General features: G+C 52.5%; 11 protein-coding genes across 11 annotated transcripts; 4 read left to right on the forward strand and 7 right to left on the reverse strand.

The window, feature by feature from the left end:
• Positions 1-109: 109 nt before the first annotated feature.
• CKM354_001259200 (uncharacterized protein) lies at positions 110-1,144 on the forward strand (the record flags this gene model as incomplete). The annotated part of the gene is made up of 5 exons (XM_044808114.1): positions 110-226; positions 278-357; positions 413-651; positions 704-897; positions 950-1,144. The coding sequence occupies 5 exons, from the start codon at positions 110-112 to the stop codon at positions 1,142-1,144; spliced, it is 825 nt and encodes a 274-aa protein (XP_044664049.1).
• Positions 1,145-1,810: 666 nt separating this feature from the next.
• Positions 1,811-3,809, forward strand: CKM354_001259300 (uncharacterized protein; the record flags this gene model as incomplete). The annotated part of the gene is made up of 4 exons (XM_044808115.1): positions 1,811-2,114; positions 2,163-2,926; positions 2,989-3,267; positions 3,321-3,809. The coding sequence occupies 4 exons, from the start codon at positions 1,811-1,813 to the stop codon at positions 3,807-3,809; spliced, it is 1,836 nt and encodes a 611-aa protein (XP_044664050.1).
• Positions 3,810-6,283: 2,474 nt separating this feature from the next.
• On the reverse strand, positions 6,284-7,078 carry CKM354_001259400 (uncharacterized protein; the record flags this gene model as incomplete). The annotated part of the gene is made up of 1 exon (XM_044808116.1): positions 6,284-7,078. The coding sequence occupies one exon, from the start codon at positions 7,076-7,078 to the stop codon at positions 6,284-6,286; it is 795 nt and encodes a 264-aa protein (XP_044664051.1).
• A 979-nt stretch (positions 7,079-8,057) lies between these two features.
• On the reverse strand, positions 8,058-8,509 carry CKM354_001259500 (RNA-binding protein LSM5; the record flags this gene model as incomplete). Its single annotated transcript, XM_044808117.1, has 5 exons — positions 8,058-8,090; positions 8,144-8,207; positions 8,258-8,285; positions 8,339-8,377; positions 8,428-8,509. The coding sequence occupies 5 exons, from the start codon at positions 8,507-8,509 to the stop codon at positions 8,058-8,060; spliced, it is 246 nt and encodes an 81-aa protein (XP_044664052.1).
• Positions 8,510-8,715: 206 nt separating this feature from the next.
• On the forward strand, positions 8,716-13,251 carry CKM354_001259600 (uncharacterized protein; the record flags this gene model as incomplete). The annotated part of the gene is made up of 1 exon (XM_044808118.1): positions 8,716-13,251. One exon carries the CDS (start codon positions 8,716-8,718, stop codon positions 13,249-13,251), a length of 4,536 nt encoding a protein of 1,511 aa, XP_044664053.1.
• Positions 13,252-13,570: 319 nt separating this feature from the next.
• On the reverse strand, positions 13,571-15,324 carry CKM354_001259700 (uncharacterized protein; the record flags this gene model as incomplete). The annotated part of the gene is made up of 4 exons (XM_044808119.1): positions 13,571-13,911; positions 13,998-14,524; positions 14,587-15,113; positions 15,160-15,324. 4 exons carry the CDS (start codon positions 15,322-15,324, stop codon positions 13,571-13,573), a joined length of 1,560 nt encoding a protein of 519 aa, XP_044664054.1.
• A 465-nt stretch (positions 15,325-15,789) lies between these two features.
• CKM354_001259800 (uncharacterized protein) lies at positions 15,790-16,793 on the reverse strand (the record flags this gene model as incomplete). The annotated part of the gene is made up of 2 exons (XM_044808120.1): positions 15,790-15,921; positions 16,023-16,793. 2 exons carry the CDS (start codon positions 16,791-16,793, stop codon positions 15,790-15,792), a joined length of 903 nt encoding a protein of 300 aa, XP_044664055.1.
• Positions 16,794-17,325: 532 nt separating this feature from the next.
• Positions 17,326-18,054, reverse strand: CKM354_001259900 (uncharacterized protein; the record flags this gene model as incomplete). The annotated part of the gene is made up of 2 exons (XM_044808121.1): positions 17,326-17,890; positions 17,951-18,054. 2 exons carry the CDS (start codon positions 18,052-18,054, stop codon positions 17,326-17,328), a joined length of 669 nt encoding a protein of 222 aa, XP_044664056.1.
• Positions 18,055-18,359: 305 nt separating this feature from the next.
• On the reverse strand, positions 18,360-19,369 carry CKM354_001260000 (uncharacterized protein; the record flags this gene model as incomplete). Its single annotated transcript, XM_044808122.1, has 2 exons — positions 18,360-18,971; positions 19,019-19,369. 2 exons carry the CDS (start codon positions 19,367-19,369, stop codon positions 18,360-18,362), a joined length of 963 nt encoding a protein of 320 aa, XP_044664057.1.
• Positions 19,370-19,745: 376 nt separating this feature from the next.
• Positions 19,746-21,998, forward strand: CKM354_001260100 (uncharacterized protein; the record flags this gene model as incomplete). The annotated part of the gene is made up of 6 exons (XM_044808123.1): positions 19,746-19,795; positions 19,850-19,970; positions 20,034-20,094; positions 20,148-20,201; positions 20,251-20,728; positions 20,786-21,998. 6 exons carry the CDS (start codon positions 19,746-19,748, stop codon positions 21,996-21,998), a joined length of 1,977 nt encoding a protein of 658 aa, XP_044664058.1.
• A 603-nt stretch (positions 21,999-22,601) lies between these two features.
• Positions 22,602-25,020, reverse strand: CKM354_001260200 (uncharacterized protein; the record flags this gene model as incomplete). The annotated part of the gene is made up of 2 exons (XM_044808124.1): positions 22,602-24,892; positions 24,948-25,020. 2 exons carry the CDS (start codon positions 25,018-25,020, stop codon positions 22,602-22,604), a joined length of 2,364 nt encoding a protein of 787 aa, XP_044664059.1.
• Positions 25,021-25,409: the final 389 nt, after the last annotated feature.

Genomic DNA, 25,409 nt, shown 5'->3' on the forward strand with positions numbered 1-25,409 from the left:
ATCTTGAGGTGGAAGAATGGCGGAGAAGTACAATGGCTTTCCTCTACCCGTCATTCCTACACGGGCAGTTGGTTCGGCTGGAGACTTCACTTGCCGCACAATTGCGGCCATGGGCCCACAGACCCAACCACGAACAAAGAAGATCATGACTAGTCTGATCTCTCATCTTCACGACTTCATACGAGAGACAGAATTGACAACAGACGAATTGATGGAGAGCATAGAGGTGTGCTTACAATATACCACGTCGCAGGGACGTCTCGCTGAAGCTGAACAGTTTCTGAAGTGGGCCGTACATATGAACGACGACAACCCATATCACATTTTTGCAGCATGCAGTATTCTCGGAATAGAATCGTACGTGGAGCGGAAGAGATTTTGATAGTTGCGATTTAACGATATCGGAACTTAGACTAATGGATCAAATCGCGCATGCAAAAGTCTCGAAAGTTGCAGGCGCTGTCACCCAACGCGCGACCATGGGACCCTTCTTTCAGAAAGACCATCCTTTCCGCGAGATGGGAACGTCGATACATGATACAGCGACCGATGGTGCTGAGACTGCTTTTATTTACGGCAAGGTTCTGAATGCCCAAACCGGACAGCCGATTGCAAATGCAGTTATCGATGTGTGGTTGGCATCTACCAATGGTACGTCTCCATTCCCACTTACAATCCAGTAGAATTACTGATAGAGCAGCAGGATTGTACGAGCAGCAAGACGAAGGTCAAGCTGCGCATAACCTCTGTGGCAAATTCGTCACTGGCGAAGATGGCGAATATTCTTTCTACGCCATCCGACCAACACCATATCCTGTACCATCGCTTGGTCCAGCTGGTAAATTGCTTCAGATGATGGACAAGCCTGCTTTTCGTCCAGCGCATATTCATTTCCTGGTATGGAAGACACTGCCATTCGTTGGCCATCGACTGATCTCATGTTGCGAAGGTCTTGAAGGAAGGCTATCAGCCTATCACGACGCAACTCTACGACGCGGAGAGCAAGTACCTGGAGACTGATGCCGTCTGCGCAGTTCACGATTCGCTGGTGGTCAAGTTTGCGAAGCGTACTGGCGATCCTCGAGCTGTGCTGGAGGTGAAATACGACATTCGTATGGCTCCAAAGGACTCGAATGGTGCATGACCCAGCTCTAGCTGCAGACACGAGATTACATGATGCGCCAATTTCATGAATGAGACTCGGCGTAAGTGCCTTCCTCATAACCACGGCTTGGCCTGACTTTGATAATCCTGTTCCGGTCCTTCTCACTGAGATTCCGGGCCTATTCACTGCTGATCCGTGTCTCCATAATGAGACACAGGTGTTGGCTGTTCTTCAGAAGATTTTCGAGTGAGTCGCTGACGCAATAACTTGCTACAAATTCCTCAAACATGCAACAAGAATCTCGACCAGAGGTAATGAACGATTGAAAAACGAAGGTCATACGACGAATGTCAACTCAGACGACAGAGGAGGCACGGATCCATGCGGCTAGGCCAAGGAATGTACAAAGCAGGCCTCCGTTTCATGCACCGCTTTACCCGTGCACTGCTCTGCCCTAACTGCATTTCCAGAACATGCGTTTTCCGCATTAGGGACTTACTTTCCTACAACATGCTACGGCGCTTCCGGAAGTGCCTGTATCGCTGTTCGGCAGTCGATTTTGCTGCGGAGGCACGTTCGACTGAGAAAAGATGGCAAACATACATCATGGTCACATATCCTGAGAAGAGACCACGCCCAGATTACTAGCAGTTCTCTGTCATCTTATCGAGCAGATACAGCTATTCATAGGAATCACTCACGCCAATGCTGAAATTGATCAGCTTGGCCTGCCTGGCCTTGCCCTGCTTCGGGCAGTTTCCAGCACCACCTCGTGGCGTCAAAGTGGTTGAGACGCACTCTGGCAACGCACTTATTAGCTACAAGAAAACGACAATCTGCGAGACCACTCCGGGCGTGAATGCATATGCAGGCTACGTTCATCTGCCTCCGGATACCTTACTCGACTCCGGCTTTAAGCAGACCGATCCGATCAACACATTTTTCTGGTTCTTCGAAAGCCGAAAGGATCCGCGGAATGCCCCTCTGACAATCGTCCAATTGGGTGGACGTAAGTACAACATTCACAGGAGGTGCCATTAATGCTGATATCACTCAGTTGGTGTGTCTCCCATGTCAGGCCCACTTGTCCTCAATGGACCATGCATTGTCGAGCCGGATTCCAACTCTACTAGGCTGAATTCATGGTCTTGGAACACGAACTCGAACATGCTGTATTTGGATCAACCCGTCAGCGTTGGATTTTCTTACAACTCTCTCCAGAACTATACCGTGGATCTCGTAAGCAATGAATTTACCGAGCTGGACAATGCAGACGAGGTCCCAAAGCAGAACCTGACCTTTCTTGTCGGAACGTTCTCAAAGCCAGGAGAAACGAACGTGGTATCAACCCTCACTGCAGCTGCAGCCAGCACGTGGCACTTCTTGCAGATTTGGGTTCAGGAGTTTCCTCACTACGAGCCGAAAGACGGAAAAATCAACCTGGCAACGGATGGTGGCTCGTCTGGGCCGACATTCTTCGACTTTTTCGAGCGACAGAACGAACGCGTGCGCAATGCAAGTGGACAGAGCGCAAGCAAAGAAATGCTGCTGAGTCTTGACACACTGTTCATGACGAGCCCATGCACGGATCCAATGATGTATCAATCATATCCAGAAATCGTGCGAAACAATACGTACGGTCTAGAAATCGTCAACGCTTCGGTTCGAGATCAAATGCTAGATATGCTGTACAAGCAAGATGGATGCCTAGACCAGCTTTGGAAATGTGGAAATCTGTCTCAGATCTATGATCGAGAAGGGAGGGGATCCAACGCATCGGTGAACCAAGTCTGCGCAGGTGCTAATCAGCTTTGCAACAAGGTATTATCCCCTTTCTGACTCCCTCTGCAGTGCCATTTTTATTTGCTGACACTTTTCAACAGATGCGGCAGTTACCCTTAACTGTTTCTGGGCGCAACATTTTTGACTATACTTCACACAATAAGCTTGTCCTCGATCCATTCTACCAAGGCTTTCTCAACCGCCCGCATGTACAAGATGACCTTGGTGTACCGTTGAACTGGACTTCATTCTCCGGGGCAGTCAGGACTGCCTCTGGATCTACGGCACAGGCTTTCCATCGAAACCCTGACAGGATTGCGTACCTACTCGATCATGGGATCAAAGTTCATGTGATGTACGGCGATCGAAGTTATGGCTGCGCAAGTATACTCGAGAAGCAGTTGTGACATCTCAGGCTAACCCATAAGCACAGAACTGGCTCGCGGGAGAAGACTTCTCGCTCAGAGTGCAACATGCCCGTGCCTCCGACTTCCAATCTGCAGGCTACGCATCAATCAGTGTCAACAGCTCTTGCACCGTTGCTGGACAAGTTCGACAGCATGGCAATTTCTCATTCTCCCTCGTTTATGACGCTCCATTGGCGGTTGCTGCATACCAACGCGAGACTGCTTATCGCGTCTTCGACCGTGCTCTGAACGATCTGGACGTCGCTACCGGCGAGGTCAAAGTGAGCGACGAGTACCAGACGAACGGGTCAGACAATATTCGCAACACGAGACGGGAGGTCCCGAAGTCGGCTCTGGATTACTGTTACACTTTTACACCAGGAGACACGTTATCAGAGGGCTGCACGAATGAGCAGATAGCCATGCTCGAGAACGGGAGTGCAGTTGTGAAAGACTTCATCTTGGTCGATCGAAATTCAACGGAATTATTTCCTGAGATTGTTGGGACTCACTAGAGAAAGCCAGGCAGAAGGGGATTCTTGAAGTGTCTCATCGCGGGTATCGAGAGTGAAATTCTGTTTCAGATGGCCGTGATGTTGTAATGATTCTTCAACGTGTTGTTGCCTCTCCAAGGGTCCCGCTACGGCATGTGCGCAGCAGCCATGGTGACAGAGGAAGCGGAATTCATTTCGAGGTTCTTATATCAGCAGATGGACAAATGAGCACAAATTGGTCTCCTGCAGTAGGATAATAGCAAGCTGAAAGGAAAGAAAGAGCAGCGGTCGATATGGCTGATGCCAAGGCATTCATGTGAGAGCTCACTTTGTGCGGGACAAGCCTGACTCGCGTTGCGGGCTGACTAATTCCCGCATCCCGCTAGCCGCATCTGAACTATAAGATTCGCCCTCTCCTTCCAACTCTTCCTTTCTTCTTCATACTTGTGAGTTGACTCCGATCTGGCCCATACACTTGAGAACATCGAACTAACATGTCGCAGACCTTGTTGGGGCATCTGGTGCACATGAATACCAGAGCCATTCAGAAGGCCCTGCATTGCACAGCGCGGTGGCTGACTGGATCTGATCTCCTTCGGGGGCTCAGCTGGCGCAATTTTTGATGGCCACCCGACCTCGTTGTTGCACGACTTCGAAGTTGCGAAACTCTTTCATCAGAACGTCAGCCTTTTGGCTGGCGCATGGAGAAGGACCTTCATCAGTTATCTCTCGTCGCATCCGACATTAGCGGTGCGGATCTCTTGACCTGAACCGCGACATGTTCGGCGCCGCTACTGATGAACGTGTTTCGCGTTCCTGCTGCAACACGTGCCAAAAACGATCATTAATCACGTCTTCGAGTCTCAGCATTCTCTGCGGAACCACCGCCCACTCCGACCGACTGGCGCGACTCGCCAGCGGACGATCCTTGCACTGATGGAGACCACACGTCCTGGCTGTCGTCACTCGAAGCGTTCACTAAACATTTTCTACACGTCCCGAAGCGCGCGCACTCGCAGTCGTGCCGTGATCAGGCGCGAGTGAGCCGCGGACTCCGAATAGCTTCTCTTGGGCAGCGCACCAAGGGGAAACTTCGCTCGACTGCCGCGACGTAAGAAAGTGGAAGTTGCATACCACCCGAGCCGTGGTAGGGCTTGGACAGATGCTCAAGATCAGCGCCCGGTTTTGCCTGGCGGCCATGAATGGAAAGGATGGGCGCCGTTGCGCGCGGGAAAGAAGTACAAACGAGCAATACGAGATGGGGATAATACGGCAGAACTGGCGGCTGGAGCTGGACGATCTCGAGGCATAATGTATGCAGAACAAGAGCACTTGGTGGTCTTGGTTCATCACATTGGGTTCACGACATCTGCGCAGCGGGCACCTCTCACGCATCAACCGGCCGGAACAACAGGTCCACGGGAGAACGGTCTTGGAGGAGATGATCTGAGGAGCCACGCGTGCCGCGTACCTCTCATGTACTTGCCGTCTTTGCGATGACTAAAGGTAGTTTTATTGTCCCGTGGGACAGATACACGATATCACGGTCAAGGAGGACCCGCTCGACACGACAGTAAAGAGTCTCGGACAAATGCGTTGCAAGCAAAGCCCAGTCGAGCCTGGTGGCTTTTCTGGACATACTTGCAGTTCGTCTACTGTATGCCTGAACTTTCGCGCGGCATAGTTCGTACATGAGATGCCGAACGCACGGCACGGCAGACGTCTGCCGGCGACACTTGTGCTGCGGGAACTCGATCTGACGGATCACGTGCGACCACTACTACCCGTGCCTGTGCAATGTGGACCACAGGTTGAACAATTCACGACCTCCGGTTGGCTGCTCTTCGTGCGATTCCTTCAAAGAGGAGTGCCGTCTCCGTCTCCGTGACGAGGCATTCACACGTGGGCTTGAGCTCCCGAAAAGCCGCGAAAAACAAAAAGACATTTCTGTGTGTTCCGGTTCAAGCGGTATGAAGCCCTAGTGGGTGTCGTGAAGCCCTATCGACAACCCCCCGGTAACTTCACTCTCAGATCTCCACCCGCCGTAGCGCAGCCGATTCTTGCGCAAGCGAGAATGATGCCAACACTCGAACTCCACCCTTCTTCGTCTAAACGGAGGCTGCTCGATGGTATCTTCATGAACGGCAGCTACTGGATGTCCGCCAAGCACGGAAAAGCCGGTATACCTGAGCGGCTGAACTGGATGATTGTTGTGATCGAGAAAGCTCATGACGATGTACCATCATCGGGGATTGGCTCGCTTCTGTAGATCACAAGTGCTCTCATCATCATCGTCGCTTGCCGACATGTTGTGCTGCCTCGACTCGGAATGGCCGAATCGAAGAAGTGCGAGGGTAGATTGTTACCATTTCTTGGGTATACCGCGGCTTAGATGTTATTCGAAAGAAATGATTAGAATTCGTGCGCTCTCCTAAGCTGATAAAATTTACCAGATCACAACGCCATCCAAAGATCGTCCTACAGTACAACAGGACTCAGTACGTGATCGTCAAGCTGGTATTCCTCCATGCCGTCTTCAGCTCCTCTTTCACCAACTTCTCGAACATGAACCGCCCGACATCGTCCCTTCGAATCGTATTCCCGATCTCAGGCTGTTCCTCAGTGCCGACTCTCACCTTCCCCAAGCCCAACGCCAGCCCGTCCATCAACAAACTCGGCTTCACGAACACATACGCTCCGATCCCAGACTGGTCTGATTTCGCATCCTCTTTGACCAATACCTGCACTCGCCTCTTGTCCTCGTGCGGTTGCTGGAGAACGTAGTGGTACAACCAGGTGAACTTGACGGGAACATCCCATGGTTTTCCTTCGCTTGGGATTCCTGTCGTGGAGACGTTGATGAAGAGAGGTTTCCGCGAAGCTGGTGATGAGGTGGATAGTTCTCGCGCGACTTTCAGTATTGCGGCTGTGACGTCTCCGCAGAGAGTGGGTTGATCGATGGTGACGGGTTTGAGAAGACTCCATTGTAGCTTCGGTGCTGCTCCGACGCCGTTGATGATTATGTCTACTACTCGACCTCCGTTGTTTTCGGGTGCGATGGTTCGTCGGATGGCGGCTGGGTCGGTGGCGTTGCCTTCTAGTATGGTGAGATGTTTCGTTATTGTTTCTTCGCTGACGTTCTTGGTTTTGAGGATGTCCTTTAGCTTTTGGCGTGTTCGCACGAGCGCTGTGGAGTGGTAGCCGGCGTTGAGAGCCAATGCTAGGCAGGTACCTGCGCAGCCGCCCGTTGCGCCAAAGAAGGCAAGTGTCTTGTTGGGAGTTGTGGCCATGATGTGAGTACCAGTGGGCTAGGTCCGGTTTGAGGTCGCTTGTGAACTGATGAGAATGCTTCTGGCGTTAGTCAATAGTAGTGCGTTGAGTGCCTGAGCTGGAAGCAGACTGAGGGCGGAAGGAGGACATCATATACACATCCACCTTCCTCCAGGCATATCTGTGCATGTGCGCACAATCACAATCCTATTGCTGAAGCCTGGCCAGTTGGTAAGCTACGCACATACACCGCACCAAACTTCGTGCGCATGGTCGCTTGCACAGCCAACAACGCCAGAATCCTCCGCGATAGAGGGGCGCCTAAAAGGCATCCTTTCGGAGGAATAAACAAGCTCATCGTGAGCTTGCTTCACGTTGGTGTTACCTTACGTGCAGCATTCAAGCGTTTACACGCTTTCGTCAAGTGGGCGCGTGTACAAGCTCGATACCACACGGCACAGCGGAGCAACTTTTGTAGCAGTGGAGGTCCTAATAGCAGAAGCGTCGAGTCAGAGACGCGAATGCGAGATGTCTTTGCGACGGAAGGATTTCGGATGGATGAGTGCTGGGGCATCAGTTCGTCCGGTTCTTTGTGATTGGTCCGCTTCGTCCGAATGCATTGCGTGCACAAGATTTCACAGCGGTTGTGCATAGAGCTGTACACATCAAGGAGACGTTTGAATGTTTGGTGATGTGCTGATAAATTGTCATTGTACTTTTCGGCCAGACGAAGTGGCTACTATGAGCTGATGCTGCACTTTCCTGAGCTGCTCCCTGTGTATCTTCTCGACTGAAAGTCATACAAGCACCATGCTCTCGTTGTCATGGTCGATCTGAAGAAGAACGAACGAGCAGTTCATATACTCGCCTTAAGCCTTGGCGAGATCGAAGTATTCTCAGTTCGAGACCTCGTAAACGTCCAAGCCTGGGGAATGGTACTGGCATTGCGGTAGCATTGGTGGCCACGGAAGGTGGAGAGTTGGCGCAACGAGCAGGCGCTCAATTCTGGTCTGGCATGCCTCCGGGAATGAGCTTCCGATAGTCAGCACAAGCTTGAGAAGAAGGCGATGGCTATATCAGCATACCATGGCAACGTTGTTGCCGTTTAGCAGAATCTTCTTCAGCTTCGTGTGCCCTCCGGTGTAATCGCTGTACTGAGGTCAGTCATGCAGCTTGTCTTGGAGACTCCGGAAACATACTATTCGGTCACGTCTTCCAATACCATATCTACAAACATGTCAGTGGCGCAGCGAAATGGATAGCAACAGATCTGTACTGACTGACGAAGTCATCGAAACCCATCAGCGTTCCGCTGAATTCTGCGAGATATGTCACTAATGGCTGCTCAAATTGAGGTTTCTGAGCATACCTTTGTCGCCCTTCATGATGACCCAGATCGGCGAGCCAACACATCGATCAATGAGCTCCAGTGGGAGCAGTTGAGAGGACATCTTTTGTCGTGCCGGTGTGGAAGTGTCGCTATCGCATTGTTTGCTGGGGGCGTTGATGGTGGAAGCAGAGATGCGGAACAGTCAATCACGTGTCGTCGCGGCATTCGCGCGTTTCGCCGCCGACTTGCGGCCTCCGACTTCGTTGGATTCGATGATGGAATTACTTGCATTGATTTGGGTTCATTTCTAGACATGACTATCCGGGTATGCCACCCAATGCGCCCGTCTTCGTGGATGTGGCGACACGACTGCGACACAGCCATGTCAATACCGGCGACATGGCCACTGCGGCGATCGAAGCAACGACAGTAACGAGCACTCTACGACTTCCTTCAACCCGACCGCTTGACTATCGATGGGATCGATCACGAGGCATCATTTTCAACAATGCGTTGCGGGCAACATGTAGGGACCATGCCTGGAGACCAGGTGGCACTGTATCTCTGGGAACCACACCTACGATCACTAGATCATACGCCCAGAGACCCGTGGGGTCGCCCACTACGCAGAAGGCTGACCAGAAGGCCAATCGCAAGATCGACTTGGACAACGCTCACAAAATATCGGGGTTCAATTCGATGTCCAACAAACAGGCGACCGATCTTAAGGACACAATCAATGAGCTCGAAAAAGATGTGGCCAAGAAGGGCGAGAAGATACGACAGCTGCAAGCTGATGCGAAAGCAAAGGATGACACAAATGCAAAACTCGCTCAGGATCTCAAAGCTTCACGGCAGAGTCGAGAGGAGATGAAGGTCACCCACCAAAAAGAATTGGAAAGCCTTCGGCGAAACGCCAAACAAGAGGAGGAGGCTCATACGTTGGCTCTACGTAAGGTGAAGGATGCACACGCGAAGGAGTTACAGCAGACAGAGCAAAAGCATGAGCAGGAAGTGCAGGACGTGCGCAAGACAGCGGCAGACGAATTAGAGACTTTGCGCCAGTCCGCTGCAGAAAGCATCGCGCGAAACGCGCCCATCCTGGAAGCCGCTCGGCGGGAGGGCGAGGAGGCAGCGAAGAAGAGGTTTGACCAAGAGCTCCATGATCAGTCTCGCAGGTTCAAGGCGCAGCATGCACAGGATTCGGAGCGCATGGCCGAACAAAGTGCACAGATCAAGGCTCTGCAGGCTGAAAAGGAAGACCTCGAAGGTCGTTTACGAAACGAAAGACAGCAACACGGAGCTGACATAGTGAGTGTGAAGTCATCTGTTCGATCAGAACTAGATGATGCTCGTCGTCATGCCGGACAAGCAGATGCAGAGAGGGCAGCTGCACTAGAGCGGAACAAGCGCTTGATAGCACGACTGAGTGAAACGCAGCAACTTCTCGACGGCAAGAAAGCTCGAGGGCTGAAGGATCGTGTGAACTACTTTGGCTATCGCGAGTTATTCCGGAACGTGTTCGACCAAACATACGAGGCGCTTGCGAGTGGGAATCAGATCAGAGATGCTCTGCTTTTGGAGGGAAATCTGTGGACGAAATCAGCGAAAAGGTTCCGGAGTTCTGACGAGCTCCTGTTCTTGCGCCAGCAACCCAAGTACAACATGATCAAACGCAGCATAAACGAATTCTTAGAGTCGAGGTCTCGAGAGGCTCACGCCGCAGCCGCAGAGCTTCGCAGTCTAAGCAACCAGATGCTCGAGACGCGAAACGTCCTGAGTCTCCAGGGGCATGCGTCAAGAATGGTCACTCGATACTTGCACTTCACAAAAGAACCCTCAGAGTTTGGAGCGGTCTCCACTGTGCAGTATATGGCCCTGGTTCTGCCTTTCCAGCAGCGTCTGAATGAGTGCGAGAAACAAGTAGCGGAGCTTGAGTCGCGGATCGGGGAACTTCAAAAGCAGTCGTCAGACGTGCCTGCGGAGCTCGAGGATGAGCTCGCAGAGCGACAAAAGGAGCGTAGAACGATCAAGAATTATGTGATGTATGCTGAAGCATTCCGCCGTCGGGAAGCGTATCAGGCGCTTCTAAACAGCAGTGCCGAGGAACGTCTGACATTTGGGACGATGTACAAGGAAACGCAGCGGCTCGACGAGGTGAGCAGTGTACTTGGAAGCCTGGAGACTCGGACGCTCGCGGCGGGAGGATCACTTAGCCCGCATAGAACATCACTTGTGAGGACTAAAGCCTACCAGGAGGAGGTTGCGAGCCTAGCCCGGAAACGCATCACTCTAGCGCTGGAACTAGGACAAGTGAAGCAAGTGGATGTCGACAAAGCAGATGCAGAGATCAAGAGGCATGTTGCGGCCCAGAAGCTCCTTGAAGATAGGGCGCTTGCTGCTATAGCGGGCGAGCGGATCAGCGCAGCCAGAACTCTTCGTGAACGCAGGGCCGAGCGACTCAGGGCTGCGCACGCTGGTAGCAAGTCCGGTGGTTCTGCAGAGCACCTGCGTGCCTCCTTGGAATCTGACATACGCCATAGGACCACGACGACAAGCAATGTCTCTGCTCGACATGCCATGAACTCTGTCACCCGCTCTCCAGCAGCACCTGGGAGGCGTATTTTGTACTACTCGAAAACCATCAAACGACTGCAACGGTCGAAGAAGATCAACAAACTTGGCACCAAGGGCAGCAAGAAGATCAAGGACACACTCCAACGAGACGCTGCCATCGACAGAGAGATCGTAAAGCTTGAGGCTAAGAGGCGACAGGCTGAGATCGAGCAGTCGACACAGAACGGCTCAAGCTCCGGTAATGAAGACGCGCCATCGAGTTCGCCCCATTCGGATGGGTCTGCAGAGCAGAGTGCATCTCCAGCGCCAGCCGGCGCAACGCCTGGGCTGCAGTTCAGACCGTCGTCAGCGATGCGAGCTCCATTCGAACCTGGTTTGAACCAGCGTCAAACCCGTATTGCGCAGTGGCCGACATTGAGCGACGCGCTAGGATCTCAGAATGATGTTGCGATCAGCTTTGCAACCAAGGAGTCCTCGCTCGACGCAGTGCTCAATGCTCGTACTCCAAGCACCGTTCGCACAACGAGTGGCCAGGCAAGTGAACTGAACGCTCGATCGGGTATTCCCATGGGAACGTCCGTCGACCAATCATCAAGCCAGAACGCGACCTCACGCGACTTCGACAAGACACGCGCGCCAGGCAGCCAGACTACTTCAAGTGACCAACATTCGTCTATCGATGGTCAACACGACAGTATGCTACCCCAGCGCTCCTCTGCGGACAATGTCATCGGCGATACTGTCGAGGTGTCGCCGCCGAGCTCATTATCGTCTTATGTGCCGACCGACAGCGATGATCCGAGCGACGCAGAACCAGCAGAAGAGGAGACATGGAAGCCCGAGCCACACACAATCCTCGACTACCAAATTCCGCACAAGGTCTACCGAGACGCTGTTATGGCCTCTCCTAACACGAACGCGGCATACTGGTCGCATCAGCTGTACAAATCGCTCGACGGAAAATCTCCAGTAGTGTACTATTGCAAGACTCTTGAGACAGCGGAACGGCAGTGCAAGCATTTCATTGGAGAGCCAGTACTCGGGTTCGATCTGGAATGGGAGATTCGCTCCAATCTTCATACGAGCTCAGTGAAGAAATCTGTTTCGCTGGTCCAGATTGCCGCGGAGGACAAAATTTGCCTCATTCACGTGGCACTGTTCGCTGGCGAGAAAATTGAGCAGTTGCTCCCTCCTAGTCTGAAGACTATTCTGGAAGATCCGAATGTCGCCAAAGCAGGTGTCAATGTCAACAATGATGCTATTCGCATGAAACACTGCTTCGGTGTGAACATGCAGGGGATTTTTGAGCTCAGCCACATGTATCGACTTGTGAAGACCCCTGAAAAAGTCAGCTTCAAGTTGGTCAATATGGCTGAGCAAGTTCAGAACACTCTACTGCTGCCATTGAAAAAGGATGAGGTCCGAGTCTCAGCCTGGTCGAAGAGCCTCAATGGGCAGCAGGCCGCGTATGCCGCTGCAGATGCTTATGCTGGCTTCCAGCTCTTCTATCAGCTTGATAATTTGAGGAAGGATCTGCGACCAACGCCACCGCGCCCGGCATATTTCGAGACTATGCAGCCGATTGTGCTGGGTGATGGCACAGCGGTTGAGCGCTCAAAGAGCAAGACCAAGCCAGTCTCGAAGAAAGATGCTGCTGTTGCTGAGAATGAGGATGAAGACGAATTCTTTGACGCTCTCGAGGAGCTGCCCGACACGTACGAGCTCGACAAAGTGGTCTTACCTGGCGATGGCTCATCGGGCAAACGCAAAACTGCCAGCGACGCCGAGCTGGATATCGACGAGGCTGACCCAGACTCCGTGTCTGCTCTGCGTGACATGTTTGAGAAGACGACGCTGGAAGACAGGAGGCCTTCTGCCGGTGCTGGCCCGCGCGATTCAAAGAGTACTGCAAACACTGGCAATGCAGCAACAGACGCAAGTAAAACGGCTAAGCCATCGCCACATGTCCTCGTCGCCTCGCCGGAAACTTTGCTGGCAGACATGTGGACTCAGTCTCTTCCCTCGCGTAACCCGAAAGTCGGCGCTGCCAGCTTGAGAGCATATCATCTTTGGCACCATCAAAGCCACAATCTCGATGCTGTCGCAGGATTGTGCCGACAGCCGCCATTGGCGCTGACCACCGTGTCGAGCTACATCATGACAGCGATCAAAGAAGAAGAAATGCCGTATGACAAGGAGAGGTTGAGGGAGGCGTTTGTGCATTTGCCAAAGAGCGTGTGGCATGTCTATGGCAAGTGGGTCAGAGAACTGGGTTTGGATAAGTAGTGACGTGGCTGGGAAGCATAGCGATGGCGCTGTTGGTCTCTTTCTATCTCGATATTGTTCGGTGTGCATATATATGCCGTTCCAGGCGGCGTATGAAATAGATTTGTACAGGTAGCATGGGCATCGAGATGTTGAATTCAACTCTTATCACGACGTACAGGCTCAGCATCACGCTTGCACCACAAACACACTGCCCTTTCATCGATGCATTCTAAGAGGCTGCTCTCCATAATCTCATTCGATACTAATGTAAATTCTGAACAAATTTGTCATTTCGGATGTCCTCTGTACTGTTGCGCCAAAATCATCTCATCAGACCTCAAGTCGTATAAATGAACCCAGGAACCTTATCACCCATATCTTCAATTTCCTCCTCCGACTTCCCCTCGATCAAATAATCCATCTTACCACCTCTCCTTTTCTTGTTCTCTGCTTCTAACAAGAAATGCGTCGCGATATTACCTCCCAAGACACAAACTGCCAAGTATCCGAGTACGACACCATGACCGGAGAGATATCGTGGAGAGTTCTTCTCGGGATAGAGGTTGCTAGATACGATGCCGTTGAGATTTCCCCAGCCGACGAAGACGCCGATTGTGACGCCGCGTTTGTAGCTTCCTTCGAGGTTGTTTGAGGCCCATGCGATTGTGTTGGGGATGCCTGGGGTATGTTAGCGCATGCATTTATCTCAAGCATTCCACGACCAGAGAGTGGCACGCTGAAGATCTCGCCTGACGGGTACTTACAAGGATAAATTCCCATGGCAGCCAAAAACACTCCAGCATATTGCACAGAAGGGTTCGACGTCCCAAGCAAAATCGCGAACCCTGCGATGCCCAGCAAAGAGATACAAGTATTCGCCCATCCCCTCCTTTTGGTACGATCCGCATACCAGCCCAACGTGATGGTAAGCACTGCAGCAGCAGCGTAAGGCGGCACGCTGAGCAAGTTGGCTGTCGTTGTACTACCCCCAGCAAACCCTCCTTCTCGAATGATAGTAGGCAAGAAGAGACTGAAAGCGTAAAGTGGCATATCGCAACCCATGTAGACGACACAATAAGCGTAGGTCTTCCAATCTTTCATGGACTGCCAGAAATATTTCATCTTGAAATCTTCATGCTTCGCACTGCCTTGATTATCGGCTTGGAGCCGGCGAATGACACGCTTTCGATCGTCGTCGGACAAGAACTTTGCTTCATCGGGAAAGTCGTGGACCATCCAGTAGCTTGCGATTCCAACAAGTATGGTCGCAAGTCCTTCGAGGATAAAGATCCTGTTTCAAACATCAGCATCAACATCTTGTCAGCACCAGCTCTCGTAGCTCGTTCCACTCACCAAGCCCATCCAGGCTTCCCACCAACCCCTCTCATCTGAATGATCCCCGCAGCAAGCAACCCACCAAACGAACCCGCCAACGCAGCAGCCGAGAAGAAAATCGCCGCTCGAATACCAAACTCACTCCTTTTGTACCAACACGACAAATAATAATTCACCCCCGGGAACAATCCAGCTTCAAACATTCCAAGAAAGAATCTAGCAGCCGCAAGGCCACTAAAATTATGCACGAGACCCATACACGTCATGCAAATTCCCCATAGGATCATGGATCCGGTCAAAAAGACGCTTGGGCGGAACTTCTTGAGGAGGATATTGGTAAGTGGTTCAAAGAGCGAGTACGAGACGAAGAAAATGGAGAGACAAGCTTGGTATTGGCCTTGGGTCATTTGGAGGTCGGGGATAAGGCCATCGATTTTGGCGTTGCCGATGTTGGTCCTGTCGAGGAAGGAGATGAGGTAGAGGAGGGTGAGCCAAGGGATCAGTTTCATGTCGAGTTTGCGTAGGAGCCTTTTGTTCTGGTACATCTACGTATCAGTTGGCTGCGATGTGCGAGTGGACTGAAATTCGTACGATTTCTGCTCGTTCTTCATCGCTTTTGCCAGCGTCTGGGTCCGATGTGTCTTGTAGAGCATCCTCATGGTGTACCTTTGCGCCGCGTTCGAGGCTGCTGTCGTCGCGTACAGGCGTGCGATCGCCTTCGCTGTGCTCCTTCTCGACGATGTCTGGTTTGTCCATGGTGTGTTGTACACGCCCACTCGCATTGACCTCAGTAATATGGGATTAGAAACAAGGAAAGAACAAGGCCGGGAATCAAAGACGCCTAAAGGAAAAAGGCATAGGACCTACATCATCGACGCACGAGGTGCCTCGTGGTCGCTAGGCATTGTGCCGCTCTTGCGTTGGATCGGCAATCGCCTCATCATGACAGTCCTATAACGCACCATGTGATTGGCGACGAGACAAGCCCCGCCAAGGGTAGACAAGTCTTTTTCCCCCACCATTCCCCAGCCGGAACCGCGATCATCAAGCTTGGCCAAGCTGCTCGCGTGCACCTCTCTCGCTTTCAACGCAGTGACGTGCGATGGGAAACATATTCCTGGAGACTTTTCCAGAGTATATCAAGGTACACGTCGCGACTTCCGCTCTAGAAGCTCTGGGTAGAAGGCTGGACTGGGATTGAATGCCACCTCCACTGGTCCGTCACTCCATTGCCTTAGGGTTAGACCTCCCATAGAGTCGGTTCGCCTTCATGATTACTCCCGTCGGCCCCTTCCAATGCGATCCGCTCTTCTGCACAAACGGACCATTAAACACCGTCTGCCCGATCGAAGCCTATACACAACGGTTAGCACTTCCACCTTTTCCTCAAAACAAAACAACGCATCGAACAAGCGCGCCTGCTCTCGTCGACCGGAATAGCACAAGAAACTCACAGTATAAGCATCCCATTCTCCACCTCTATGCCTCCCAAACGCCAATTCGTGTTCAAACTTGGCACAATTCCTCTCACTCCCCACCCCACCGTAGCCGTAAACCACCTCCACCGTTCCCGTCACTTTCGCACTCTTGTGTATCGTTTCCGCGGGAAAACTCACTCCTTCCCAAGGACAAAATCCACTCTCATGATTGAAAACTTCTACGGGCACATCACCATACACCATGTCAAACCCCATCAGACGGCATTTAATACCCCCCGTGGGTAGAAAGGGAGGAGTCATATCGGCGTCGTGGAGACAGACTCTCCGCCAGGCGAACTTGCGAGCTGGATCGCCGAGGTCCAAGTCTTCGGCGTACATAGTGGGCACGCGGCCGAGGGGGAAAGGTTTTGATTTTACGACGATGGTGGGTTGGAGGTGGAGGCCAACGGGGCAGGGACTGATCGTGAGTGTGAGGGTGAAGTCGAACATGCGAGTGTTGCCGCTCCCGGGTCTGATGAACGCGGAGAGGGGCCTGGTGAAGGGAGCGACGTGGTCGACTCTATTGAAGACGACGGTTGTTGTTAGGGATGGGTTAGTGGGAGTGGTGCGTCGGTATGCGAGGAGCTTCTCGCCATAGTACTCCAGTTGGTCAAATCGTCCTGCGAGCAACGCCAGTGCTGCTGGCGAAGTGTTTGCGATACCAGTGGCTCCTGCAGTCATTGCCGTAACCCAGGCCTGTATCTCAGTATGGAGACTGGTGGTAGCTGCTCGCGGAGGCAAAGGCATATTGCTGTGCCATATGTGTCGAGTAACGCCAAGCACTTCCTTGGTGCGCATGTCTATAAGTGGTCCCCCCGAGTTTCCTTTGCGACATTAGCAAGAGGCATACGGCAGAAGCATATCACATACCGTGGAACACATCAACATCGACAGCAATACATGGACTGCGGCTCGTATCAGCTGGCTCCGCGGCTGAAATCTTGTCTGGCAAAGCTCGCCGACTCACTGCTCTACTCGGTTGTCACCTAATTCCGGAGCAGCTCTTATTGAGGGCCTGGTGCTTGGCGGATCAAGCGCGTTCCATCCTGAGCACTTCGAAGGCAGCCCTTCCGGATGGCCAATAGTAACTAAACCATCCGGTCGCGGCGTAACGAGTGGGACGTCCTGAGACAAGCTAAGCACAGTGGACGGCCCGACAATCTTATCCCTGGGATGAAGCTCGAAGATGGCCAGGTCGTCGCCAGTGATCTGGAGCAAATCGTCTTGAGGAGTACGATCACATCCCTCGGGGTTGTGAAAGATGATACTTCGTATCATGTCAGCGTAAGAAGCAAAATCGTAGTATCCCGACTTGCCGTTTGATCATATGCTTGTCGTTCTCATTGGTCTTTCTCTGTCGTTCATCGTAAGAGTAATCGAAAAACACGGGATGCAATGTTCTCTTCTCATCGAGCGCAGATTTGAGTACGTGAGCAGCCGTCATGACAAAACCTGGAGCGAACGTGAATCCTGATCCAACCATGGGGGCAGGCTGCGTCTGAAACGAGACGCTCAGAGTCGTACCGCCTGTACCGAGTGCTGTCTTCTTCTTGGGCCATGGTAGCGAATCAATCTTGCGCTCATACTGTGAAGACCTCGAGTTCGCTGCATTGACCGCGGCCAAACGAGCTGCAAGGACGGCTTCATCGCGAGGAACAGCTGCCAAGGCTGCGTTATAATCCTGCTTGGCTTTCTCCACAACAGCGTAGGCTATATCTCGCAGGACTGCCTTTTTCTCTTTGATCAGGCCTTCAATCTTGTGCCACAGAAGTTGCTCAAATGTGAGTAAATTGAAGTCGCTTTGTGGACTACCAGTGAAGGCGCACACGCTCTTAGCAAGTTCACTGTAATCAAATAATCAGTCAGTCATTCGAGACCAGTGCTCAGGAGTTCACAAGACTTACCGTACGCCTGCTGGAGCCCGTGTAGAGGTTACCTCGGTGCGATTTTCATCCCAGGCCTCGGAGACCTGATCCACAGGGAGGTTGCTTCGGACTATAATGGGCATCGTTGCTGAGCTCCCCGGATCTACAATGTCTCTCTGGCTTTTCTAGTGTTGCGATCTTGTCAAGTGTTTGGGCGGACAGATCATGAGCGCTCAGACATAGTGGCTGCAACAGCAAGTGTCATGCAAATGAGTTCCTGGTACTGGTGATCGTGAGCCTTGGTGTGAATTCATTCTGCAATCAGAAAGTCCTGCACAGGCCGCCATCCACTGTTATACAATGAGCTCCAAGTTTGTTGGAGCTGAACGCCACACCATGCACGCCGCGCCAATGGCTTGCTGCCGGGATGGCCGCCTCGGTAAATTGCCTAAACTAGTCTATGCAAGGCGGAAGCCATCATGAATTCGCGCAACGACGCGAAGGGAAGGAGACTCAGCTCAGCCACGTTGGCACTCGCAGCCAATGCTTCCACGGACGCGGCTGAGATCTCGCGGCTTCCTTCCACAATTGGCTTCGTAGCCTCTTTGGCACGATGGCTCAACCGTTTACCGGCTTCGAGATATGTCAATGCCAGGTCTTTCAGCGTCTGGAATTCCGTTGTGTCACCAGATGACGTGGAGAAATATCTGCTTTCATGCTTGTTCCACAAGGAATCGAAGACCTCCACCTGCACCTCGCACTTTTGAGACGCTGCTTGGTCCAGAGTCGCAACAGTTTTGTTGGCGCCGAGTCCCAGAAGGTGACCTTCAATCGTGGCATGAAAGGCTTCGAGACTGTTGTTGTCTTCTGCGCTCAAGGACAAAAACACTGCGTTGTCTGCACCAAGTATCATGCTACTGACAAAGTAGTCGCCAAATCGTCTGCGGAACTCATTGGGTTGCCTGACCAGTAGCTCAACCGCCTCTGTGCGAAGGACAGGTGTGGTGCCGAAGCGGATGCTTCCCTCGCGAGAAGATACACGCGTTGACAATCTCGTGCCCTACTTCGATCAGTGCCTTGCACACATAGGAGTGAAAACGCACCTACAGAACGGTCCTGAGCGACTCTTTTCATATAACTGCCCCTCGCTGAACCTCCAGCTAGAGCATTGCCAATCTCACCTTGAAAGGCGAGATCCACGTGCTCGTGAACGGAGCTTGATCGATTGCTCGTAGCTTGAATGTAACTTGCTTGCCTTCGGGGCTCGTGCTGATCATAGTATGCTACGTCGCGCAGCGACTTGAAGGGGCTCGAGTAGGTGAAGTGCATTGCTGTGGAATCATAGCCAGTGCCCAGCATCATCGGGCTCGACGTCCAGGGAACGCGCAATGCAATCTTCGGCTTCTCCAGGCCCTCCTGAACGCCCAGAGCTGGCATCGAAATGGCGATGTGGGACATGGCTCGACGTGTGAGAAGTATACATCATTGCACATTCACGGAATAGGATGTTCTTCGCAAAGGAAGTCCAGTGTCATGGTGATAGAAGACCACAAGGCAAGCGAGGAACGGTGGCTGGCTGGCCTTGGCCTTGGCACAGCATCGGCTGAACTTTCCGTGCTCTCGCCGCTTCTTGAGGCGTGCCCTATCGCTCCTTGCGCCACGGAGCGTCCGTTTGGCTTGCAATAACATGCAACCATGCTGCAGACTACATGTCGTGCCATGTGCTCAGCATGTAAGGTCCTGCATGGCTCCGGAGATATAGTCCTGGCCCATCGGTCGAAGGCCAGGCTCACATCCCCTTGCAACACCCTCTCCAGCGCAGCGCAGCGGCAACATGACGACCATTTTGGTGCCCTACGATAGTGCGATGCGGCTCGGCATGGGGTCAGTATGGACTTGCTGATTTGTTCACGAGACAGCACTGATCAATGCAACAAGGTTCAACACGTACACACACGCCCTCTGCATCAATGACGCCGTGCAGAAACCCGGCAAGATTCCGGCTACCGAGAACGATCTGAGAGACACCGATGAGTACAGTCCTGTGTCGCAGAAAGTGGTGAGTATGATCGAACTGCAGAATGGTTTGGAAAGGCACTCGCTGATTGCAGTGTTTGCGCAGACTTATTCCTCGAAATATGTAGACAAAGTATCCGATGTGATGAACTCGCTCAATATCAGCGGTATTCGCAATCCTGTGCTTTGGAACTTGGGACTCTGTTGATAACTCTGCCAGGTTCGCTTGAGATCAAGTTACAGTCCATAGGCGCTGGAGGCCAGGCGAAGGCTAGTACGCATTACGCTGTGGCGTCGCACCTGGGTCACGGCTGACGGGGCAGGTTTCCTGGATACTGACAAATTCAAGCAAAGCGATCTGAACTTCCTCATACAAGTCAAAGTCGTGAACAACAAGCTGATTGCAGATGATGTGACGGAGTTTGTTCCTATCGAGAATGTAACTCCCAGTCAGTTCACTGATGTATACGGTGACGGATTCATCTCAGGCTATGTTGAAGGCGGCGAACTTAATGGTTTGGTATCGATCAAGCTCAAAGATCGATCTACAGCACGGGACTTGCAAGCAAGCTTGAAAGTCAATGCGCCGTTTGCTGGCGGTGCCGTGCATGCCGAAGGGGAGGGCAGCCTAGATATGAAGAAGAACGAGTCCGATGTCGAGGGCGAGCGTACTATCAGCGTCGCCTGGGCCGGTGGAGGAGACATCAAGGCAGAGACTGCCACTGACTGGACCATCGACGCTCTCAAGGAGGCAGCGTTCACATTTCCCTCGAAAGTGGCACAAGTACCCCAAAGGATGTAGTACGTATAACCCCGCGATTATGTTTGTAACATGCTGAGCTTACATTGCTGGCCCAGTGCGATTGTCACCAAGTACAGCGCCCTACGCAGCTTCCAGACACGCTCGGTCAACGGCACACCCCTGGATTACGAGAATGCTGGCGTATATACCAGCATGCTTTTGGAAGCATATCTAGAATATAAGTCAATCTGGAAAGAGATTCAGCTTATGTCCTGGGATGCTGAGCATAACCTAGTGACTTTGACGAAGGCGTCTTCCAGCACCTCCATGCAGACATATGCCACCAATCTGAAAGCGGCTTACAAAACGGCAAAAGACGCGTATGATATTGCAAAGGCTGCTGAAGACAAAGCAAGATCAGTCATGAAACCTGAGGACGAAGGCGCGGTCACGAAGCGCTCCAGGCAAACGTTGCGCAAGCCTTTGGAATCGAACAAGGTAGAACCATACGCTGCAGATCTGTTCGGGCTTGACGAAGCTCGAACGGACTGTCGCTTCGAGATGATCAAGATTGTCGCCGAGGTTGATGCCGTGACCTTCGATCCCAAAGTGGCCATCGATTCAGAGCGGAAGCACATGTTCCTGAGTCCTTCGATTTTCCGGATGTTAATGCCCTTGTCCAGTCCCAGAGGCAGCGACCCGGGCATCAAGCAAATTGGAGGAACTGCGTACGTCGATCCAGCTGGCCAACAACTATGGACCGGTGATCGAAGCAAAATGCACAAACGCTTCCTCGAGGCCTTGGATAGACATTCAAGCATGGCTGGCTCGTTCCGCTACTCTGATACCGCTGCAGGCACGTACATCGACTCCGGCTCTTCCTTTTACACTTCTCTGGACTACCTGAACCGTGATATGGCACGACCGACCGGCTGTGGTATTTATTTCCAAGCCTCAGGTGGGAAGGAATTGCCATGGTTGTTGTTCATTAACATGGTCCACGGCCAGAAGCCGGACGGCGGATACGTGGTTAACAGAGTCGGATCAGCCGCGATTGGAAGAGACTTTATTGGATCCAGTAAAGACATCAATGGAAGGATCTTGAAAGTGGAGATCGGGCTCAAGAAGAGGTATCCAACCGACCAGCACGCCACGGTCTCTGCCTTGCGTCTGACCGATGAATGGGGATGGCGCGCTGAGAACGGCACTGCCGATGAGTGGTGGTCGGATTCAGCGCCGCCGGAATACTCGCTGCGAGGCTTTTGGATGGTGATGGGAGAAGTAATCGACAGAATGGGTGTCGTCTGGGGAAAGGATCCGCCGTCTTGAGTGACTTCATCAGCTGGCGCCACATGACCCTCAGATATGTCGACGCGAATTGAATCTGTACCGCCTGCCACAACATGTGCTCCAAGGTTTCCAGTGATCAGCTTTTGCAAGCACTCTCCAGTACCTCTGGAGCATCAGGCGTGATGGGTAAAAGTGTCAGGTCCGCTAAGCTCGTTGCCACAATCAGCTTGTCGACATTCTCTGACCAATCTAATCAAGTACTCCCAACTTTCTGTCAGTCAGTTTGCCGCCTGCGCACTCTCGGATCACTCCCTCAACAACCCAGCCCACAGAAATCGACGGCGGCTTACCCGAGACGAGGGCAGCGAAGTTGCTGACACGGTAACTTTGCAGGTGCCCAATGTTCCGGAGGATCAAGACTAGACGTGCGAACTCACAATCATAAGCTTGGAGTGATGCTTTGTGTGAAGATGCTCCGTTTTCATGTCTCGTAGCGCAGCTTGACTTATCGTTTCAGCACCTTCCATGCTTGGCATGGCAGTCAACCTCCATCGTCACGGGTGCGTCAAGTATTCTACTAATCGCGTCAGCATTACAAGTCTCGCTTCAACGACAACAGGAACCCTCCGCCGGCAGACAGGCTCATTTCTCCAGACTCCTCTTCACCTGCTGCCACAGATCTTTGAACCCACAACGTTCTCCACTACCAAACCCGCCAATGTTGTTCTTCTTGCACATATTTGTCGCCAAATTCTGATATTGAGGACCCAAATTCCTCAGAAACAAGAAACATAGAGCATCCTCTGTGAAAGCGCTGTTCGGCGGAGCCTTTTGCCTCGCTGCCTTTGCGGCAGAGACGCCAAATTGCTGGTTCACTCGGCGACTCTCATGCATCGTGGACAGCTCATTCAGCTCGGCCCACTTGAGGTCGAGGGATTGGATGTAGTTGTCCAGGTTGCCTCCGCAGCCCGCCAGCGTGATCGAGAATATCTCATTAATACATGCATATGCGTGTTCTGAGCCGCGAGGACAGCACATATCCTCAAGTAATGCCCATATTTCAAAAGCGTTGCGCAGCGATCGGAACCGGTTCCACAGAGCAGGTGCTAGCGTCTCGCGGAATCCAAGCTTCACAATCTCGTTTCTCCTTGCGAAGATCGCCAACTGCTTGATATACTCGTTGTGTACCTCAACATCCACTGTCGCGGCTCCGTCCAGAGGCTTCGGGCGTTCTGGCTCCTTCTTGCGCCCAAGTAGAACGTCCAGACAATTCTCTCGGACTGCGGCTCCCTCGAATGCATCCTTATACCTCCTCCAGTCATCGCCTAGGCTGAAAGGATGTGGTATTGCAGATCTGTAGCTGTCGCCGTTTCCACAGGTCGAACAAGCGAGTACTTCTACTGAACTACTCCCCAGTTCCAAGCGAGATGGCTTGATGTGCTCTTGCTGGAAGGCCTGGAGATTTGCGAGCACCTGTTGTGCATGCGCCGCTTGGGATGCTGGCTGCTCCGAGGTGGTCGTTGTATCGTTGTTGTCGCTACCAAGATCGAATGAGAACGGATTGTCGATCTGCATAGCATCTGTCTGTGAAGAGCCCGCGGTGGCTTGTCCGAGAGAGCGTGCGGAGCTGGTCGGCGTGACATGTTGCTGAGCAGGTGCCGATGGAAGTGCTAATTGTTGAGCCGGCCTGGCAGTCGGAGCGTGATCATACATGCAGTCGCTTCCGCTTTTCGCGCAGGTTCCACATGTAGGCCTTACGCTGTCACATTTGGTCCTTTTGCTCCGACAAGACATGCAAGCAGATGCAATGCCTCCCTTTCTTGCTGTGTTAAGCCTGTGTTCTTTACCGGGTGGCACCGGTTGCACGTTGTCCCCGTGGTGTGCACATGTCCCGAACTTCTTGTACTTGAGCTTCATGTTTGCCACGTCAGTCCTTTTGAACAGACCGTCGGGATGTGTTCTCTGCAGAAACTTGAGAACATCGCTCGTGGATGTGTTGAGATCAAAGAGGCCATCTACAGCTTTCTCGACCGCACCGAATCGTGCTCTCCGTCTATGGCCTGCCAACTCGGTCGGATCCACTGCGGGATGGTTGTGATGTGTCTTGCGCAGCCTGATTTGCCATGGTCCATTAGGATCGTGAGGATCAACGCTCACCGCAGCCAGCGACATGGGGCAGCCAATACGCTGGCTCTTGCGATTGACTCGCACTTTGTCCTTGTCCGGCGTCTTGCCACTGTTGCCCCTACCATGCTTGCTGCAATGATAGTAGCGTTTGTAGAGCTCACCTGTGGCATTCTTCTTGCTCGCTCGACGCACGAGCTCGTATCCGTGCTCCATGCTCCACGCATGAATGGCTTTTTCGAGTTCGGCTTCACATGAATATACGCTCTCGGGCGGCGGAGGAAGTTGATAGACCGGGTCATCTGCAGTGACGACTTCTCGGTCTTCTTCTTCATCGTCATCGTCCTGAGCATGCTGTTGCGAAGCGTTTCCTCCGTTGTTCTGCAGCGCATTCATGAGATCATCCTCGAAAGTGGTGGGTGGAGAATTGCGCTCCGGAGGAGGGGCACCAGGCCCGTTGCCGGGCGTCGAGGGCAATGAAGGAGGGTCATCGTGGTGTAAGTTCGAGTTCGGCTGCTGCTGCGGAGGATGTTGCTGCTGCTGTTGCTGCGGGCGCGCGTTCTGGCGGCGTTGCTTGGCCGGTGCGCCTTGTGGGAGGGTTTGGAAATACTGCGGAGGCGGTTGTTGCTGTTGCGGTTGCTGCTGCTGCTGCAGATGAGGCAGAGGCGTGTTGTACGTGTCTAAGCCGGACGTGTACTGGACGGTCGAGTAGGGAGAGTTGGTATACGCGTACGCGTTTGCTTGCGGCTGCTGCTGCTGCTGTTGTTGTTGCCGCCCCGGCGCCGGCGGTGGCGGTGGGAATCGAGCATCTACACAATTGTCACTTAGCAGTGCGTTACATTGATGATGGCGGCCAAGACTTACATGGTCCGCCGTTCATGGTGAGGGCGAGGTGTTTATCGTGCTGAGTAGCAGCTGGTGTGCTCATTATCGCCATACAGATCGCCGCACGAGCCCGTTCTCGGCCAACCTTCCTTTCCAATCAACTCTACGCATGCATGTACTCGAAACAATTTTTAGCATGGCAGCACCAACATTACCATTCATCAGTGACGACCGGATCAGCCTTGTCTGGCAGCAACAGTCGATACCATCAACTTGGAGTGTCTTGCAAGTTTTTTTGCATTCGAAATTGACAGATTTCTATCTCATGCCTGATTTCGTAGACAGACAGTCCTCTCTCATTTTGTTTTGCTGTCGGGCGTTTACCCTGGCGGAATTGCTGATTCCTTTTCCGTTTCCTCCATCATACAAAGTGTGGTGCCACAGGTCATCTGGTGTGTAGCTCTATTGTGCGATCCTTTCGCCATGTAATCGTTCGCTGCA

Source organism: Cercospora kikuchii, assembly GCF_019650295.1.
Source record: "Cercospora kikuchii DNA, contig_00009, whole genome shotgun sequence".
In the NCBI taxonomy this organism is placed as follows: domain Eukaryota; kingdom Fungi; phylum Ascomycota; class Dothideomycetes; order Mycosphaerellales; family Mycosphaerellaceae; genus Cercospora; species Cercospora kikuchii.